The sequence below is a fragment of the Lacerta agilis genome, chromosome 1 (assembly GCF_009819535.1).
Source record: "Lacerta agilis isolate rLacAgi1 chromosome 1, rLacAgi1.pri, whole genome shotgun sequence".
Taxonomy (NCBI): domain Eukaryota; kingdom Metazoa; phylum Chordata; class Lepidosauria; order Squamata; family Lacertidae; genus Lacerta; species Lacerta agilis.
The window spans coordinates 117481332-117500509 of NC_046312.1; the positions used below are offsets into that span (position 1 = coordinate 117481332).

General features: G+C 44.5%; 1 protein-coding gene across 1 annotated transcript; it reads left to right on the plus strand.

The window, feature by feature from the left end:
• Positions 1 to 4180: 4180 nt before the first annotated feature.
• On the plus strand, positions 4181 to 14611 carry ASNSD1 (asparagine synthetase domain containing 1). The gene is made up of 5 exons (XM_033168619.1): positions 4181 to 4254; positions 6711 to 6764; positions 8137 to 9698; positions 11005 to 11186; positions 14028 to 14611. The coding sequence occupies exons 3-5, from the start codon at positions 8235 to 8237 to the stop codon at positions 14281 to 14283; spliced, it is 1902 nt and encodes a 633-aa protein (XP_033024510.1). The 5' UTR covers positions 4181 to 4254; positions 6711 to 6764; positions 8137 to 8234; the 3' UTR covers positions 14284 to 14611.
• Positions 14612 to 19178: the final 4567 nt, after the last annotated feature.

Consider the following 19178-nt stretch of genomic DNA (forward strand, 5'->3'; position numbering starts at 1 on the left):
TGTTGAATAATCATTAGTTTTATATTACACACACACATCCTTTTTCTGAGGAATACACTCTCTCTCCCTCTCTCTCTCTCATACACACAACATACCGGTATATAGCTTTCTTTTTCAGTGCAATCAAACTTTCTCTTGAGGCACAGATGCCAGCACTCCCCAAAAAGGGGAAATGCAGCAAGTTTTAGGGCTATGCTGCAAATAAGTAGAAGTTACTTGCTAAAAAGAAAACCAAGATGTGTGCGATTTGGGGACAGTTTCACTCCCACCCTTGAAACCCCACCCACCCATCATGGCTTCGTTGCAAAGATCTTCAAGAACAGTTCAAGCCCAGCCAATAAAAGCTAAAATTTGACCAGATGACCACACAAAACACTATTAGAGAAAAGAAACAGGTCAAGTATTCTACCTGAAGTATGGGTTACACGGGCGAAGAGGCAAACGATTTAGAGGTTGTGTGTTTCCCAAGTTGAGGGGAATAGAGGAGAAGCAGAACTTACCCACACTGCGTCAGAAAAGCTTTTCTGTTTCTAGGTATGGCTCCGCACAGCTCTAAAGTTGACAGCCTGACATGATCCCAAGGCGTCCACTAGACGGCACTGCACACTTGTATTAAGAGACGGCTAGGGATTCCTGAGCTAACTTTTTAAGAGTGTTTGGAAAAGGACTTCTGCGAGTTAATTATCCCACTCCCCAAATGCTGATAAAGAGAATGCCACTAAAATCAGTTAGGTACTTTAGTAGTCCTAGTCTCTTTAATTATTATTGACATATTATTTGTCAAGAGACCCGAAAGTTTCAACTGGCCCAACCTCCTGCAACGCAGGGAATGTTTTGCCCAACGTGGGAATCTTTTGTGGAACAGCACCCCTGTTGAAACACAACAGCTGCCTCCTATTTGTAATTTCCAGGAAAAAAATTAAAAACAATTTTCTTCTGACAAACTTTTTCAGCTGGATTGGGGAAGAAACAGTCTCTGCCTCAGGTGTTTATTTGTATTGCTCCCAAACTTATTTTTAGATGTTTTATTGTATCGTTGTAAATTGCCTCGAAATGTTTATGAAGTGTGATTTATTAATATTCCAAACCTCGCTCTCTTTCAAGTGGTAAACCTGTGTTTGGCTGTATCATTTCAGACCACAGGGGACACGCAAAATGCTTCACACAGAATTCTAGGTGTCAGGGAGAAGGGTTTTTGCTTAGCCAGGAGGTTCAAAATATTGTTCGTACTTTTATCCTTGAATTATGCTGGCTACCTTCACCGAACAAAACAGCCCACCCGCCACAAAGCGTTGCGTTGCTCAAGCCTCGGGGTGGTCAGATTAAGCCTCTTCAATCTCAAGGTCGTGGGTTCGAGCATCACGTCGAGCAAAGCATTCCTGCATTGCAGGGGGTTGGACCAGATGAGACTCGTCGTGGTTCCTTTCCAACTCTTACGATTCCATGAAATGTAGGGGAATCGTCACCCTACAGCCACCTCTAACAGCGGCTGTTTGGGATTTGCAGCCCCTATCCACCCAAAATAGTCCCTTGCACGAAAGCACACCGAGGCTAGGGCAACAAACGAACCCGTATAAAAAAGCGAAATCTGGAGCGCTGCAGCGTCAGCCACCGATTTGCATGCAAAATGCGCCGGGGTCTGTTCCAGTAGTCGTAAAAGCAACCCAATGTAAACGGCAGCCTGCAAGCAGGCCACATTGCAGGCCAGGATTCCTTGCAATCATCAATCTAAAGCGAAATCTGGAGCGCTCTAGCCTTAGCCACCGATTGCATGCAAAAACGCGTCGGCGTTTGTTCCAGAAGGAAAAAACAACCCAATGTAAACGGCAGCCTGCAAGCCGGCCACATTGCAGGCCAGGATTCCCGGCAATCACCCATCTAACTCTTATAAACTGGTCCCCCCTCCCCAACCAGTCTGCCTCTTCTAGCTCCATTTCGTGCGTAAAAGCGCAGCGACTCTTTGCAATCCTTCCTTCCGTTTGCATAGTTTCTCCCTCCCCTCCCCCCCAGCTCTTGAGCGGATTTAAGCCGTCTTCATTGGTTCTCCAACACGTCCGTCATTCTGCCGACCCAATCGGATGAACCACAGTGATTCACCCACCCTGCTTCCGAGCCCAAGGCAAGAAGCGCGTCGTTGTGGGCGGAGAGGGTCGTTGGATGGCGGAAGAAGTGGAGCACCGGGTCCTCTGCACGTGTGAAATGTAAGGTGCCCGTGGGGAAGCCCTAGGGAGGTCTCAGGCAACCCTGACCTCGTTGGATTAGATTCTGAGTTAAAGTGGGACTTGTTCCCTAGTTAACTGTGCGCAATAGACACCAGAATCATTTGATGTTGTGATGGCTGCTGCCTCCAGCGCTCCACCCACCTGCGAAAGGCACCCGGGTTTTCCAGTGGGTTACCCTAGTTATGTCGTCTGAGGCAGCTGCTTCAGTGTGCCTCATGGGAGGGCCGGTCCTGTGATGGAGTCAGGAAGCGATCCGGGGTTTTAGCCTGGGAGGGGAGGTGGAAAATGGATATTCAACCTGAAGGACCATCTCCATCCCCATCATGCAGCCTGGACACTGAGGTCCAGCTCCGAGGGCCTTCTGGCGGTTCCCTCACTGCGAGAAGTGAAGCTACAGGGAATCAAGCTGAGGGCCTCCTTGGTAGTGGCACCCATCCTGTGGAACACCCTCCCATCAGATGTCAAAGAAATAAAAAACTATACAACTTTTAGAAGACATCTGAAGGCAGCCCTGTTCAGGAGGGTTTTCAATGATGGGTGTTTTATTGTGTTTTTAATATTTTGTTGGAAGCCGCCCAGAGTGGCTGGAGCAACTCAGTCAGATGGGCGGCATATAAATAATAAAATCGTTATTATTCAGAGAGTTGCATTTCCTTACTTTGCACCATGTGCAAAAATGGCATCATTTTCCACAGATCCAGCTTGTATAAATGGACTGGGGTGTGTGTGTCTATTTTTGAATGTAAGAAAGGGAGCCTTCGCCCATTTCCACCACAAACAAAAGTCCTGCTTAATATCAGCAACAGACTTTGGGCTTTCAAATTTCAGCAGCACCCTGTGCGATGCCAAAATTTGGTGCCCTCTGCCCTCACTTTCTCTTCTGCATTATTGTTGGGGTGCTCCCCCCCACCTGGCTTGGCGCCCAGTGTGGGTGAACCAGTCGCGCTCCCCTAAATCTGCCTCAGTTAAGCTAGTGCAGAGTTCTCCAAACCTGGGCCTCTAGCTGTTTTTGGACTACAACTCCCATTATCCCTAGATAGCAGGATCAGTGGTCAGGGATGATGGGAATTGTAGTCCAAAAACAGCCAGAGGCCCATGTTTTGGAAACCCTGATCTTATGGCATGAGTGCCTCTTTTATCCCTTCCTTCTAGTTTAAATTTATCTTGTGTTAGTTGGTGAACTTGCACTGGCTTTACTTCCCCTCAGAAGTGGGGTGATACTGCTTACTTGGCCTACCTGACACCTCTTACGGTGGCAGGAGGGGAAGAAGTGGGGCTGAGGCAGCAGCGAGGTCACTGCAGTTTAGTGAACCATAGTGACAGTGGTGAGGGGAATATGGGTAACCCATCTCCCCATCCCACTGTGGAAGGCATTGTGACTCTTGAGCAGGGGTCGGCAAGGTTTACCTCGCCTGGGCCAGTTCACTCCAGTGGAGATCCCTCTCTGGGCTGGATTGCGTACGCGCATGTGTGTACCTGTCCGCGATTTCCGGCGTCTGCATCTGCGCAGACATGACTTCCGGCGCTGCAGAAATGAGTCGCCGGCTGCGCAAGTTTAGCGCAGCGGCAGGGACTCGCCAAGCGGGCAGCTCGGTTTGGGGGCTGCTCAGGGGCCGGTTAACTTACCCCCGTGGGCCGCTTGTGGCCCGTGGGCCTTAGGTTGCCGACCCCTGCTCTTCAGTACCGGTTGCTGTGATTCACAGGTGTGGAGAGTGTTGTGGTGTTCAGGTCTTGCTTGTGGGCTTCCTACAGGAATATGTTGGGCCACTGTGCGAACAAGATGCTAGACTACATGGGCCTCTGGCCTGATCCTAAAGCTTCTCTTCCACCCCACCCCCCTTTCCTTCAGATCTCATGATCCTGACTGGTTTTGAGGTGCGATTTTCATCTGTCGCAAAAGCAACTGTTGATCACACCGTAAAAGAAGTGCGGGTGGCCTTGGAATAGCGCGGACTTGAAGCAAATGTCGAGCCAAATACCACAAAAGGCAGAGGAGATGAAGCTGTATGACAAAGAGGAGCTCAACAGAAAGGTGAATGGGAAAGGCATAACCTTAACTGAGGGAGGTGGCGCATCCAACACTTTGGTTTATTATGGAATTGGTGCTGTTCATGCATGCAAGTGGGGTTTGGGGATGTGGATTTATCTATCTGTCTATTTATTTATTTATAGCCACCTGATATTGTCCTCACCAAAAGGCCAAGCTGTGGTTTTTCCTATTTAATCAGGATTTAGCATTTCCATTGTTGTTCTTTTTTGTTGTTTGTTTGTTTTTTGTGGCTGTTTTGTATAACTTACTGGAATTTCTGTGCAAATGGTAAACTAAGATTAAATGGGGAAATAATGTGGGGCAGCATTTTCATGAAGACAGCGTTGTGTGGTTGTTGTGTAAAACTTGGACGCAGCTTCATTTTATGCCTTCTGCCTTCTGTAACAATCATGTTCTTTATAAATATATCATGGCAATTTTCCATTGTGGGGTGGGCAGCTCCAACGGTCAGCTACCTTAGCTTGTATGGATATGGCTTGTCTTATATTGGTACAATATTTGTGCTCTGCTGTTTTTCTATGCTTGGTTGATGTTATATTGTTAGTGGAAAACAATAATAATTCTTTTTACAAAATAAAACTTGTATGCATGAGCAGTGTTCGAAACTCCCATTGTTCTGGGCGCATCTTGCGACAGGGAATTTTAATTATCACAAGCAGTTTCTGAGCTCTGGGCGCAGAACTGCGCCTAAGGTTTCTGATTAAAACTGCACAGTGGAAGAAAAGGAGGACCTTTTTCTGCCTCCCCACTTTGAGCTACTGTCTGTCGACTGGAGAAGAGACCCTCTTAAGAATATTAGGGGGGTGGACAGAAGAAGGACTAGATCATGTGAAAATTGAACATAATATTTTAACTGCAGAGCGCCAATGTGGTGTAGTGGTTAAGAGCTGTAGACTCGTAATCTGGGGAACCGGGTTCGTGCCTCCACTCCTCCACATGCAGCTGCTGGGTGACCTTGGGCTAGTCACACTTCTCTGAAGTCTCTCAGCCCCACTCACCTCACAGAGTGTTTGTTGTGGGGAAGGAAGGGAAAGGAGAATGTTAGCTGCTTTGAGACTCCTTCGGGTAGTGAAAAGCGGGATATCAAATCCAAACTCTTCTTCTTCTTCATTCATTCATTCATTTTCAGCTTTGTAAGCGCGCCTAGACATGCCTTTGTTGCGCCCATAACCTAGGTTTAAGGTGTCGTTTAGCTCCTAGCTTTCATATCTCAATTTCTAACACTGTGCATGAGCAGCACCAAGTCCATGGGAAACTGCCACACAGAGGCACCCTAAATTGTTGCTGTGTTTGCGTTGTTTCTGGTGGAAGAATCTTGAGCGAGCATTAAGCTCTGCTGTCAAGAGAGAGATAAAAGAACTTGCTGTGACATTTTAACATCGTGATGTCAACAGTCCATGATCTTACAACTGAAACCCTAAACACACTTATTAGAAAGAAAGCTCTGTTGTACACAGTGGGATTTACTTCTGAAGAAACATGCACTTGTGCCATCCTGTTGATGCAACAACTACCATATTTCTCGCTCCATAAGATGCACTTTTTTCCTCCTAAAAAGTAAGGGGAAATATCTGTGCGTCTTACGGAGTGAATGGTGGTCCCTGGAGCTGAATTGCCCACGGGCCAAAACCAGATCGTGCTTTTTATTTTACAAAGAGAAAAGGGGGTGTTGAAAGGACCCCCGCTCAGCAGCTGATCAGCAAGAGATCGGGAGAGAGATAAGTCCAGGCTCCCTTTCGGCCCCACCCCCTTGCCCAGGCCTCCTTTGTTGAATGTGCTGCAGAGGGAAGTTGTTTGTTTCCCCAGCGACATGTGACTGGCTGATTAGATTATCTGTCTGGAAACAGTAGAAACGGCTCCCTTTCCTTAAAATTTTTCAGAAATGTGAGTTGAACCCCATAAAAACGGGGCTTTTCCTCTTTGCTTTTCCCCCTTTGCAAAAAAAGCTGCAAAACCTTTAGCTGATCCTCAAAAAAACAGGGCTTTCCCCTTTGCAAAAAAAGCTGCAAAACTTTTAGCTGATCCTCAAAATAACAGGGCTTTTAGAGGAGGAAAACCAGAAAAAAATTTCTTGTTTCCTCTTCTAAAAACGAGGTGCACCCTATGGTCCGTTGCGCCCTATGGAGCGAAAAATATGGTATGTCTTGCAAATCATGAGAGTCCAATTAATGGAGTTGTTAATTCTCAAGGCATAGCTGCTGCCTTCAACACAGAAACACACATCAATAAAGCAGAATTCCACAACTATTTCTATTACTGTGTATTTGCAGAAGGTGCAACCACATTGCTTCTTCCCATTAATGTTGGAAGGAAACTCAAAAGTGTGCCTTCAAGGCCAGCCCCACGCTGTGCTCCTGTAACGTCCAAGCATATTGGTGGTATTGGATTTAGTTGCGGAACATTTGCATTTTCTCAGTTTCTTTCCCCTTTTGTTGCAGATTAAAGAGCAAAAAGTTGTAGTTGACGAAGTTTCCAACTTGAAGAAGAACCGGGTAATTCCTTTTGCTAAATTGTAACTGACTATATATGAAGAAACCTAGGGAGCTTTGAGAATGTGGTGTCTATAGATTTGTGCATAACTGCAGCAGTGCACAGAGTAAACTGAGTTGTGATAGCTTTGGTACCTTCCATTTTTGTTCTGAAAGATATCTGTTATGTATTAGGTACATGCAAAGCGGCAGCTACTTCATGGGTCCCTAGAAATGTCGAAACAGGAAATTTAATCACACGTGCATCCTTTGTGCCCACTGAATGAGTGGGATCCTAATCAATGAAAACCATGACACACTACTCTGGTGTCAAAGCTTTGTAAAAAAAATATTAAGATAAACCTGTTTATAGACTTTTATAATCTAATACCTGAAAAAGGTAGAGAAATAAGGTGATTTCTGATTTTTTTTAAAAAAAAATCAATTGTAATTTAAGATCAAAATTTAAAAACAATAATAAAAACCTCAGAAATAAGAACCATTATTTTCCCCCCAGTATAGTTAAACCTACTTGTTTTCTTCTTGTCTTGCAGAAAGTTTACAGGCAGCAGCCCAACAGCAACGTATTTTTTCTAGCAGACAGAACCCAAACACTATCCGAATGCAAAAGTATGTTCCTTGGCTCTCTTAATTTTTCATTTGTGATTGGATGTAGAGAAGTTGCGTGATGTTACATAGTACAGATTTTACATGGTATTACACTTGTACAGATAGCGTTCCTTTATATATGCCCAATTACATCCTTAATATAAGTAATCAAAATCATCATCATTAGAATGTAGGCAGCCACCCAGAAATCTGTATGATGATTAGTGCTATGGGGGCCTGTATTTCATGAACTAGCTAGGAATTTTTGGTTCTTGGACCCATATAAAGTGTGTTGTGTGATGGTGGGAAACATATCACTAGTCTGAAAATAGCCATGGATAGATGGATAGATAGATAGATAGATAGATAGTTCAGAAAGCTCAGGTTTACTGAGGATCAAAGTTGTATATTTACGGGGTTTCTGATATTAAGAAGAAGATTGAAATATTCTTCATATGTGGTTGAGATTAAGGTTAAATCAATTAGAATGATGTTTAAATGTAGATTTAAGAAGCTAGCTTACCTCAACAAAATAAACAGGGTGAATTGATGGATGGGTTTCATTATAAAATAGAAGTTCTTATACAGTGGTACCTTGGGTTAAGAACGTAATTCGTTCTGGAGGTCCATTCTTAACCTGAAAATGTTCTTAACCTGAGGTACCACTTTAGCTAATGGGGCCTTCCTCTGCCGCCGCACCACCACCGTGCGATTTCTGTTCTCATCATTTTATTTTGCAGTTTTTAACTGATGTGCTAAATACAGATTCCCCTCTCTTTTTTTACAGACACATTAGATGAACTGAAGAAGGCACACCAGGAAATGGAGAATTCGGAGAAAGTCAAAACCAAGAAATAAGCGAACACATCAAACACGCGTTTAACAATGTGTGGAATTTGCTGTGTGGTCAGCTTGTCTGTACGTCCCCCTGACGGCTTTTTCTTGAAAGAGGATATTTTATGTAATCTTAGGAGAAGAGGACCCAATAGTAGTCAACAACTGATAAAGACTGTACCCCAACTTCCATACCACTGCTTATTTTCTGGCCACGTGCTTCACTTAAGGGGACAGTTGACTCCACAGCCTGTGGAAGATCCTATGAGTGGCAATGTGTTTCTTTGGAACGGAGAAATCTTCAGCGGAGTTCCTGTAACGGCCGAAGAGAACGACACTCAAGTTATTTTTCGGCAACTTTGCTCGTGCCGTCGTGAATTGGATGTTTTGTCAGTGTTATCTTCCATTCAGGGTCCATGGTCTTTTGTTTTTTATCAGGCGTCGGAGCATTGCTTGTGGTTCGGCAGAGACTTCTTTGGCCGCCGCAGTCTGCTGTGGCAGTTCAATAAAGAAGTAGACAAAGTTCTCGTTCTTTCTTCCGTAAGTGCCGTCTCTGGTAATCCGTGGCAGGAAGTTCCGGCATCGGGAATCTTCAGATTGGATCTCAAGGCCTGCGCTGCGTCCGAAGCGGTGACTTTAACGCTGTATCCTTGGAAATACCCTTCCAGACAGAATGCTACCGAGAAAGCAGTCATTGGTGACTTCAATATGGCTTCCAATTATTTCCCAAGTTGCGTGACTCTTGTGGTGAATGAATCACACGCGTTGGTAGCGCCTGTCACTCCGTTAAATAAGGAGACCCTTAACATACGGGAGGAGTCCCGGTTATTTGATCCTACCAACAATGTAGCAGATGCGGAAATTCTGCAGATGTTTCTTGCAGAACGTCAAAAGAAGGAACTCGTCCGCCAGTTTATTGACGTGTTGAGTAGAGCAGTCGAAAGACGAGTTTTATGTCTGGCTAGAGAGGGCGATCATTTAAGAGGAGAAATGTCAGGGGCAGCTTCGAGGAAACCCCATGTCGCGGTGCTTTTTTCTGGGGGCATTGATTCCATTCTCATAGCAGCCCTTGCCGACAGGCACGTTCCCTCGGGAGAACCCATTGATCTTCTCAATGTGGCCTTCAAGGTAACAGACCAAGGAAGAAAAAGCAGTTCCACCAAGAAACACAGCAAGGAACAGAAACAGTCGCCCCCTAGTCAGGGATGTTTCAATGACACCGGCATTGTGAAGAGTGGCTCTTCGTCACCTTTTAACGTGCCTGACAGAATTACCGGCAAGGCAGGGCTGGAAGAACTGAAAACCGTCAGTCCTTCCAGATCGTGGAATTTCGTGGAAATCAACGTTACGCTTGAGGAGTTAAAAGCAATGAGACGACAACGCATAAGTCATTTAGTTTATCCATTGGGCACTGTTCTGGATGATAGCATTGGTTGTGCTGTGTGGTTTGCTTCCAGAGGAGAAGGCCTGATTACCAGCCAAGGAGATATAAGACCGTATAAAAGCATTGCGAAGGTATGAAGCTAGCTATCAATTTATGACCTAACGACTCTCTCACGCACATGTATTTTACTCCATAGTTGGTATTGCAATCCTGAGCCTACAAGGGAGTAAGCCCTGCTTAAACTGCAGGCATAACTGTGAAGTCCCTTTCTATTTTATTAGCTCTTTTGCCACACACGTGAAACTGAATATGGACAAGTTAAATGCATGTAAGTTGCGGGCTTACTGTCAGTAATAGAAACTGAGATACAAAAGTTAGGAGCTAAATGGCACCTTAAACCTAAGTTATGGGCACAACAACGGAATGTCTAGGCATGCTTTTTTATAACAAGAATACAAGCTGAAAATGAATGAACTGCAGTTAAAATATTATGTTCATTTTTCACATGGTCGAGTCCTTCTCCTGCCCACCCCCCTACTATTCTTAAGAGGGTCTCTTCTCCAGTCTTCAGAGAGTAGCTGGAAGGGGGGAGGCAGAAAAAGGTCATTCTTTCTTTCCAGTCTGCAGTTTTAATCTGAAATCTTGGGCGCAGTACTGTGCCCAGAGCTCAGAAACTGCTTGCGCTAATGAAATTCCTAGTTGCGAAATGCGCCTAGAGTGATGGGAGTTTTGAGCACCGCTTACTGTATTCTTTTTGTAACGATGATGGGTCTATAATTTAAATGGGATGAAAATCTGGCACATCCGTAATAGTCACCTTCTGCATATTTCCATCTGAATAAAATGCAATTCTGCTCCTGTCTAAATAGATTGCCAGTTCATTGGGACAGAATTGAACCTTATAAAACTCTTATTTGGAGCTCCCTTATCTAAATAGAGTTTAATTTGGATGTAGCTATAATTAGATTTACCAAAGTACAGGTGAAACTCGAAAAATTAGAATATTGTTGAAAAGTCCATTTATGTAAGCAATTGTTTTCATTAGCTACTGGAGTTTAATATATGAGATGGACTCATGACATGCAAAGCAAGATATGTCAAGCCTTTGCTTGTTATAATTGTGATGATTATGGCGTGCAGCTGATGAAAACCCCAAAGTTGAGATTGTGAATTTGGGGTTCTCATCAGCTGTACGCCATAATCATCACAATTATAACAGATAAAGGCTTGACATACCTCGCTTTGCATGTCACGAGTCTATCTCATATATTAGTTTCACCTTTTAAGTTGAATTACTGAAAGAAATGAACCTTTCCACGATATTCTAATTTTTCGAGTTTCACCTGTTTAATGCAAAATATTGCGGAGTAAAAGTGTTTTAGGGTACAGCTGGTTAAGTAAGTAAACGCTAAGACTGCAAGTTGTGTTCTGTTGCAGGTTGTACTTACTGGAATTGGAGCAGATGAGCAGCTCGCCGGCTATTCTAGGCACCGGGCTTGCTTTGAAAAACATGGTTTGGAGGGATTGAATGAAGAACTGGAAATGGAACTGGGGCGAATTTCATCTAGGAACCTTGGCCGAGATGATAGAGTTATTGGGGATCATGGCAAAGAAGCTAGGTAAGCTGTTTGGAGGGGGAAGTTACTGAGCTATTTCTTTTAAAATCATCATAACTGAGGATATTTCGTTAGCATCATTACTTCATTCAGGTGCAAGAAGTTGGAGTGATGATGATGATTTATTAAATTTCTATACTGCCCTTTATCTGAGGATCACAAGGCGGTTTTCAATATAAAAAGACAAAAAAATACATACCGTAATAGCAAACAAAATCAATACCCCACTCCACCCCACACCGGTTTAAAAGGCCATAGATTGTTTAATTAGCCAACGGTCTGGGAGAAGAGGAATGTTTCTGCCTGGCACCTAAATATATGCAGGAACTTGTAGTGCTGCTATCTAAACCACTGAGCCTCTTGGGCTTGCCAATCGGAAGGTTGGTGGTTCGAATCCCCGTGGCGGAATGAGCTCCCGTTGCTCTGTCCCAGCTCCTGCTGAGCTAGCAGTTTGAAAGCATACCAGTGCAAGTAGATAAATAGGTACCACTGCGGCAGGAAGGTAAACGGCATTCACATGCTCTGGCTTCCGTCATGGTGTCCCGTTGTGCCAGAAGCGGTTTAGTCATGCTGGCCACATGACCCGGAAAGCTGTCTGCGGACAAACGCCGGCTCCCTCGGCCTGAAGCGAGATGAGCGCTGCACCCCATAGTCAAGTTTGGACTTTTACCTTTACCAAATATATGCAATGAAGGAACTGGCTGAACCTCCTTCAGGAGAGCATTCCACAGACAGGGAGCCACCACAGAAAAAGCCTGTTCTCATGTTGGCGCCCTCCAGACCTGTTGTGGAGGAGGCACAGGAAGATTGCAGGGTTCAAGATTGGTTCATATGGGGAGAGGTATCATGGTCCTGAGCCGTTTAAGGCTTTATAGGTCAAAACCAGCACACTTAATTGAACCCAGAAACTTATAGGCAGCCTGCTCAGACCAGGATCTCTGTAACCATCTTGCCCTGTTGAGCAACCTGGCTGCAGAATTCTGCACTAGCTGAAGTTTCCGATCCATCTTTAGAGGCAGTGTGAGAGATCCAATTCCCTCCCCTTCAATACTTCCCCAACAGTGACTCTCCATAAGTTTCACTGACAACTAGGATGAATCCTTCAGTGTTCATACAGGAGTTGTCTCTGGGGTACCTCAGGGCTCCACGTTTGAAAACCTCTTGCCACCTATGGGATCTCCCTACCAGGGTTCCCAACTACTGCAGTTTGCCTCCCCTTTAGGCAAATAAGTGGCACACCTGGCTTCACTGTCCAGCCCTCTGTATGACAGGAGAATAAGCAAACAGTTTCCTCTTCCACAGGAAAGCTTTGTTCTCTCCTCTTAGTCACACCTCTTAAGGTACTGATACACTGCCACAGTCAGCGAACGTTTAAGCATATTTAACTTTATTAGGTAACTTGAAAACATGGATGTCTCGGGTTATTACTGGTACAAATCTTCTCATGTAATTCAGCTTTGTTATAATATTTCCTGCATCCCTTTAGCAATGGTAATGACCTTTCCTCCCATTCCCCAAAGCCTAACCTCCCATTTTCCCTCTCTAATCCTCCACCCCCAACTGCCAAAACCCCAAGTGCCTTTCATCGGTTGTTCCCCCTCCTTTTAGAATGCCAACTAGCTCCGCCTCCCAGGGAACACCTACCTAAAATGGGAGTGATAGGTTAGCCCATGATGAACCTGAATCATCAGCAGGCCTTATTCCGCCACAGGCAGCACCACGTATAATGTGTTGCAGTAATCTATCCTAGAGTTTACCAGAGCATGGATGACAGAAGTTAGGCTATCCCTGTCCAGATTAGGAAACAGCTGGGCCACCAGCCAAAGCTGATGGAAGGTGCTGCATGTCATCGAGGCCACCTGAGCCTCAAGCAACAGAATCCAGGCGTACCCCCAAACTGCGTACCCGCTCCTTCAGATGGCGTGTAACCCCATCAAGAGCAGGCAATCTCCCATCCATCCGGTCTAAGGAACCGCCCACTCACAGTGCCTCTGTCTTATCTGGATTGACCTTCAGTTTACACATCTCAGAGGGATGTGTGTCTCCACAGTTTCCCACAGTATCCTTGTCTAGCTCTGAGCTGCTTGGTTTTTTTTATAGGTGTATGTATGTACAGTCATACCTCGGGTTATGGCCGCTACAGGTTGCACGATTTCGGGTTGCACACTGCGCCGAACCCGGAAGTAACGGAATGGGTTACTTCCGGGTTTCGGCACTCGCGCATGCGCAGAAGCGCCTAATTGCATCATGTGTGCGCAGATGCAGCAGCGCGGGTTTGCGAACACACCTCCCGCACGGATCGCATTCGCAACTTGAGTGTCCAATGTATGTGGTGTGTGTGCGTGTGTGTGTTTTAAGTGTTATATGCTTTATTGAAATTGATTAATAACAAAACATTCTTATGTATGGAATATCCGAATATACAAATAGAACTTAATTCAATCTTACACAGTCCATTTCACCATACATTTTTACTAAGATACATAAGACTTCCCGTCACTTCCCAGTGTATTTACCATTTCTGTTATCGATTGTACTTATAACTTGGTTCTTTTTATGTTATCTTATACTTTCTTATACCTTTTCGTACCTATTTTCCTTATTTTTTGTTGTTACTTTACATAGAAGTCATTCAAACGCTGCCATAGATGCCACACCTAGGTGTATGTATGAATAGTTAACACATACGGATACTTTTAGGAAACTACTAATTAGCTCTAATTGTAACTGCCAAATAAAATGATTCAAAGATTTTCTAAAATATTTTTTCTCATTTTTCTCTTTGAATTCTCTTTAAAAAATAAGTTTTGCTTGGTGTTCTTTTTTTTTGTCTTTTCGTTTTAGGTTTCCGTTTCTTGACGAAGAAGTAGTATCTTTTCTCAATTCTCTTCCCATCTGGGAGAAAGCGAACTTGGCTCTACGTCGAGGGATCGGGGAGAAATTGCTTCTGCGCCTGGCAGCAGCTGAGCTTGGCTTGACAGCCTCGTCGGTCCTGCCAAAGAGGGCTATGCAGTTCGGTTCCAGGATTGCAAAAATGGAAAACAGCAGCGAAAAGGCATCTGACAAATGCACAAGACTCCAGTCACTTCCAGTCAAGTAGCTGCGTGCAGGATTCCGGGAAGCCTGTTAGGAACTCAATCACAACCGTAGTCACAGTTCAGGAAATGCCAGATATAGCCAAGGCAGTGGTTCATTGCGTTTAATTGGGAATCGGCCCCCGTGGGATCAGCACTGGGACTTACTTCTGAGTTAATGTGTGCAGGGTCAGTGCTAGAGATCCCGCCGAGAACAAACGCATGGAGTCTCACAACCCACGACGTTCTGTTGGCTTCAGTGGAACGCCGTCGTGACTAGCTAGCTAGATGGTCCCTGGTTTGTTCTGAAAGATGTTTCTGTGTTGTGAACGTGAAAGAAAATAAAGGGTTTTGTAAAAAAAAAATCTTGGACTTAGTCGTATCTTACCCAAGGGCATCAAAGCAAACACTCATGAACTGTAGTTCCTTCTTATGGTGTTCCCACAAAGGGAACCAGCAAGTAGTTGAAAGGTTATAGAGCTGCTCTGTGTGTGCAAACAGTTTAAGCCGTACGCTTGTAAAAAAAAAAAAAAAAAAAAAGTTATACAATGCCATTGTTTTTAGTTCCCAAGTATCTCTCCATAAGGAGCCATTGGTCAGTGCTGGCTCTGTACACTTGTACAGTTATTCCCATGTAACATGCATCGAGTGCACATTTTTTTTGTTCCTGCATGCAGAATACGTCTTTCACATAGAGCAGAGGGTTTTAACCTTTTTGAGTAGAAGAGTTTGAAGAAGAGTTTGAATTTGATATCCCGCTTTTCACTACCCGAAGGAGTCTCAAAGCGGCTCACATTCTCCTTTCCCTTCCTCCCCCACAACAAACACTCTGTGAGGCGAGTGGGGCTGAGAGACTTCAAAGAAGTGTGACTAGCCCAAGGTCACCCAGCAGCTGCATGTGGAGGAGTGGAGACGCGAACCCGGTTCCCCAGATAACGAGTCTACCGCTCTTAACCACTACACCACACTGGCTCCCCTGACTAGCTGGCAGCCTCTCGCCCTTTTTCAAACACCCTTGTGGAGTGTTCCCTGTAGCCTTCTCTCCTCTCTCCTTGGGAGTCCTCTGGGCAGTTGCTGCTGCTGTCCCTGGTCTCTGACCTCCAAAGAGAGGTGTCTACCAAAGTCACCATTTGCCTGGGGAGCTTGTAGCCAGGGCTGAGCTGCAACAAACAGCTGTGCAAGGCTTTGGGAGGCAGAGATGCAAGAGGGCATCAGAGGAGGGACAGAGGCCAGTGTTGCCCGCAGCACCCCAACCATCCTTCAAGGCACCCCAGGGTGCCACAGCACACTGGTTGAAAACCACTGGCAGAAAATACTTTTTGTGTATGCAATGGCCACACGGATGCTACGAGCCCAGAGATGGAAAGAAGATGAAAGTCCCTACCAGATAAGAATGGCAAACTTAAGCTGTTGGTCACTAGGCCGAAATGGCAAAACTGACCGGAATATTCAGGAATCAAGAAGACAAAAGTTTTAAGAAATAATGGGAAAGATTTATACTGTATTTAAGAGACCACTGTAAGTAAATGAAAACTTTAGGATTTTAACACTTGTAACAAATACGTTGGATAACATGGAGAGACTTAAAATATGGATGAAGAAATAAGACGCAGTTGAAAAAATACGACAATAGGACCCATGGAGGGGACGGAGGGAAGTCTTGAGTTTCAGAGGAATCTCTAAATTTGAGTGTGTATTTGATATTGATATAATTTTACACTTGTGAAATCAAATAAAAATTACTTATGAAAACCACTGGCATGAACACTTTTGATGAGTGTAGAAGCAGCATGTACCTGTGTGAAGAAGCCTATGGAATAGGTGTGCTGAATTTTCCAATAGGACCAAAATTGCTTAGCATCTTTGCTAAAGAATACTGCAAGTAAATTTAGGCAGCCAACCTTGGGCGCTAGAGGAGAAGAGTCTGATGATGGGCAGTCCCATCTTCTTCCTCTTCTCAAGGACATCTTAGCCGCTTGCTGTATTGCTCCCACCAGTTTCCTTTGCATAAGCGATGGGGAGGATGGTGGGGTGGCCCGAAATCGGAGTGCATTTTTATTGGGTAGATCAATACTGCAGCTGCACCCGAAATAAACATATGGTGCAGTTGCTGGCAGAGATATTGATGTAAATGACAACAAAACTGGTTCAGCCGCCAAGAGAACCTCACTAGAATGAATACATCAGCAAAGGTTTGCTGCAGTCATCGTATTGTTCAATGTGGATAATAAATTACTGTTGTAACAGTGATCAGGTGCCAAAATCTCTTTGCAGGTTGTTTGACCCACGCTTATCCCTAAACTCCCCACTTGAGCTGGAAGAAAATTATGCAACTGATGTTTGAAGAGCGGCACAAAGGCAACCGAAAGCAGAGTTAAGAATTCCACTGTTAGTAACTAATTCCAGAAGTAACCTACTAGGCTAACCCAAATTCACTACAAAGCCCAGTCCAGTGTGGGCCTTGAAGGAAACACAAAACAGATCACAACCTTTTTTGTGCAGATGAATGCAATCCTGAATTCAAGAATTAAAAGCTACTGTTAATATACCACAGGAATAATCTCTTTTGGAGGAGAAGGGATCCTGAAATGAAATTAAGATTGTTCCCGATTGCAGAGGCGTTTCTCTTTAAATGGTGGAATGGTAGTAAGTAATCTGAAGAGATTTGTTGATCGTAATAAAATTAGTGGTTATAAAACTGCTCATGGAACATGCTGACCCGAAGTTCTTAATATTTTTAAATGGCAGATCTGGAGCTGTTTTGTAGAACGGATTGCAACACAGGAGGTGAAACAGGAAGGATAAAGGAAATTTGCTTTTCTGTCTGGCATCAGCTGGATGGCTCCTTGCCGAAAGCTCTTGTCTCATCTGATTTTCATTTCTTGGGAGTCATTTTTCAGCTTGCTGGCAACAGCTGTGCATTTGTTGACAGAACCACTAAGAATTTGAAGTAGAAATACTGATTGGCCGGGCATAGGCAAACTCGGCCCTCCAGATGTTTTGAGACTACAATTCCCATCATCCCTGACCACTGGTCCTGTTAGCTAGGGATGATGGGAGTTGTAGTCCAAAAACATCTGGAGGGCCGAGTTTGCCTATGCCTGGACTAGGCTGCCTAGATTAGGCCACGGAAAGTTCTAGTGTGGCCACGATACCCCTCTCTATTTGGAAAGGCGAGCTGTTGGGTGTGAAATAGGGAAGGGGGCAGCCTTTCAGAGTCAGAAATCCCATCGGATGCAGGCAGACAAGCACAGTGAAGTTCCTAAAATACTTAATTTCATACTGAACTGTGGAAGGGACACTCAGAAACAGCACATAATACAATCAACGTTGTCTGGGTCCACTGAAGAGCTGTCTGCCCCCCAACAGAAAAGGTGGAAATTGCCCACCCGCAGTCTTTTTACTGACTCCATCCCACAGGCTCCCTCACAGTTGACTTCCCTCATTGTTCTTTGGTTTCCATGGCTACCACATCTAGTCAGCAGCTTCTCTTTCCACATTGTCTACTACACAACAGCTGAGGGAAACAAAACTGGGTGCTCCTTAGACCTGGGTCAAGAGACAAGGCCTCGCAGTTGCTTGCTGTGGTACCTGCACAGGCTTGGAAAAGCATTTTTCTGGTGATGCTTCTATTTTTTTCCTTCTGAGATTTTGGCAATATTGCACTTTCTCTCTTAACTACGGCAGTCTTCCGTTTCTCTCCCCCCCACACACACCCACATCCCGCAATCCAGAAAACATACAGTTTAGAATGGGTGTTCAAGATGGCAGGTGGTTTTTCCCCTTAAGGTTTTTCAATACAGTGGTGCCCCGCTAGACGAATGCCTCGCTAGACGAAAAACTCGCTAGACGAACGGCATTCGTCTAGCGGAAGCTGCCCCGCAAGACGAAAAAGTCAATGGGGCTGCTTCGCTAGATGAAAACCTCCGCGCTCCATTGCCACTTCACTAGACGAAAAATTCGCTCTACGAAAAAACTCGTAGAATGAATTATTTTCGTCTAGCGGGGCACCACTGTACCTTCATTTTCCAGTGTGGGTAGATAAGAAAAAGAAACAGTAACCAAGTAGACTTTCCCCCTTACCCTTACTTTTCAAGTCATGCTTAAATAAAAATGATAATATTATTGTGGTAGCTTTCATAAGGGTCCAATTCAAAATGGTGTCAGGGCTAGAATTGTCATAGTTGTTGAGGTATTTTTTTTTGGGGGGGGGGCAAAGTTGTTGAGCTTTTTAAAGTTTTGCCCCAAGTTGTTGAGAGATTTTTGAGCTATTTTTAAGAAAGTTCGCCAAAATCTACAATACCAACATGGCAGTTGCCTTACGTCCAGATTTTCCAGGACATTTTCAGTGATTTCCGCCTGGGCGCAGCTTCTGGCGGCCAAATCCCAGCTATCTGGAAGTATGGCAACCCTAGTCAGGGCAGGATATATAAGGGGACTTTCTTGTCTCATAAGAAATTGCTTAGTTATTGCAATTCTATTATTTATTTACTTATTGCCTGCTATCCACCCTAAGCCCCCAGTGCAGATTACAGTAATTAAAAGACAATATTAAATATTAATATTAAAATATTAAAAACAGGTTTGTTTAAAAAAACAACAACAACCTTACAATCACAGAAATAAAGCTGTGGCCAAAGCTGCATAAAGAAATGCACCTCTAGAGAGGCATTCTTCTCTAGTCCTATTTGAGTGCCCAGCTTCACCTGACAGTAATTTCTACATGTACCGTTGCGCACACAACACTGGTGGCCCCTCTGCATGAATTGAAGGCATACCCCCCCCCAATAATCATAATTTTATTGTTTATATGCTGCCCATCTGACTGGGTTGCCCCAGCCACTGTGGGCAGCTCCCAACAAAGTATTAAAAGCAGGTCTGTCTTAAGCTTATGCGGCACCAGGGTCAAAGATCTGCCTGG

What these genes read in the sequence shown, in the direction of transcription:
- ASNSD1 (XM_033168619.1), top strand. Translation starts at nt 8,235, where the DNA reads ATGTGTGGAATTTGCTGTGTGGTCAGCTTGTCTGTACGTCCCCCTGAC. An exon ending in CGTATAAAAGCATTGCGAAG is followed by an intron (nt 9,699 to 11,004) that starts GTATGAAGCTAG and finishes GTTCTGTTGCAG; the next exon opens with GTTGTACTTACTGGAATTGG. An exon ending in GATCATGGCAAAGAAGCTAG is followed by an intron (nt 11,187 to 14,027) that starts GTAAGCTGTTTG and finishes TTTTCGTTTTAG; the next exon opens with GTTTCCGTTTCTTGACGAAG.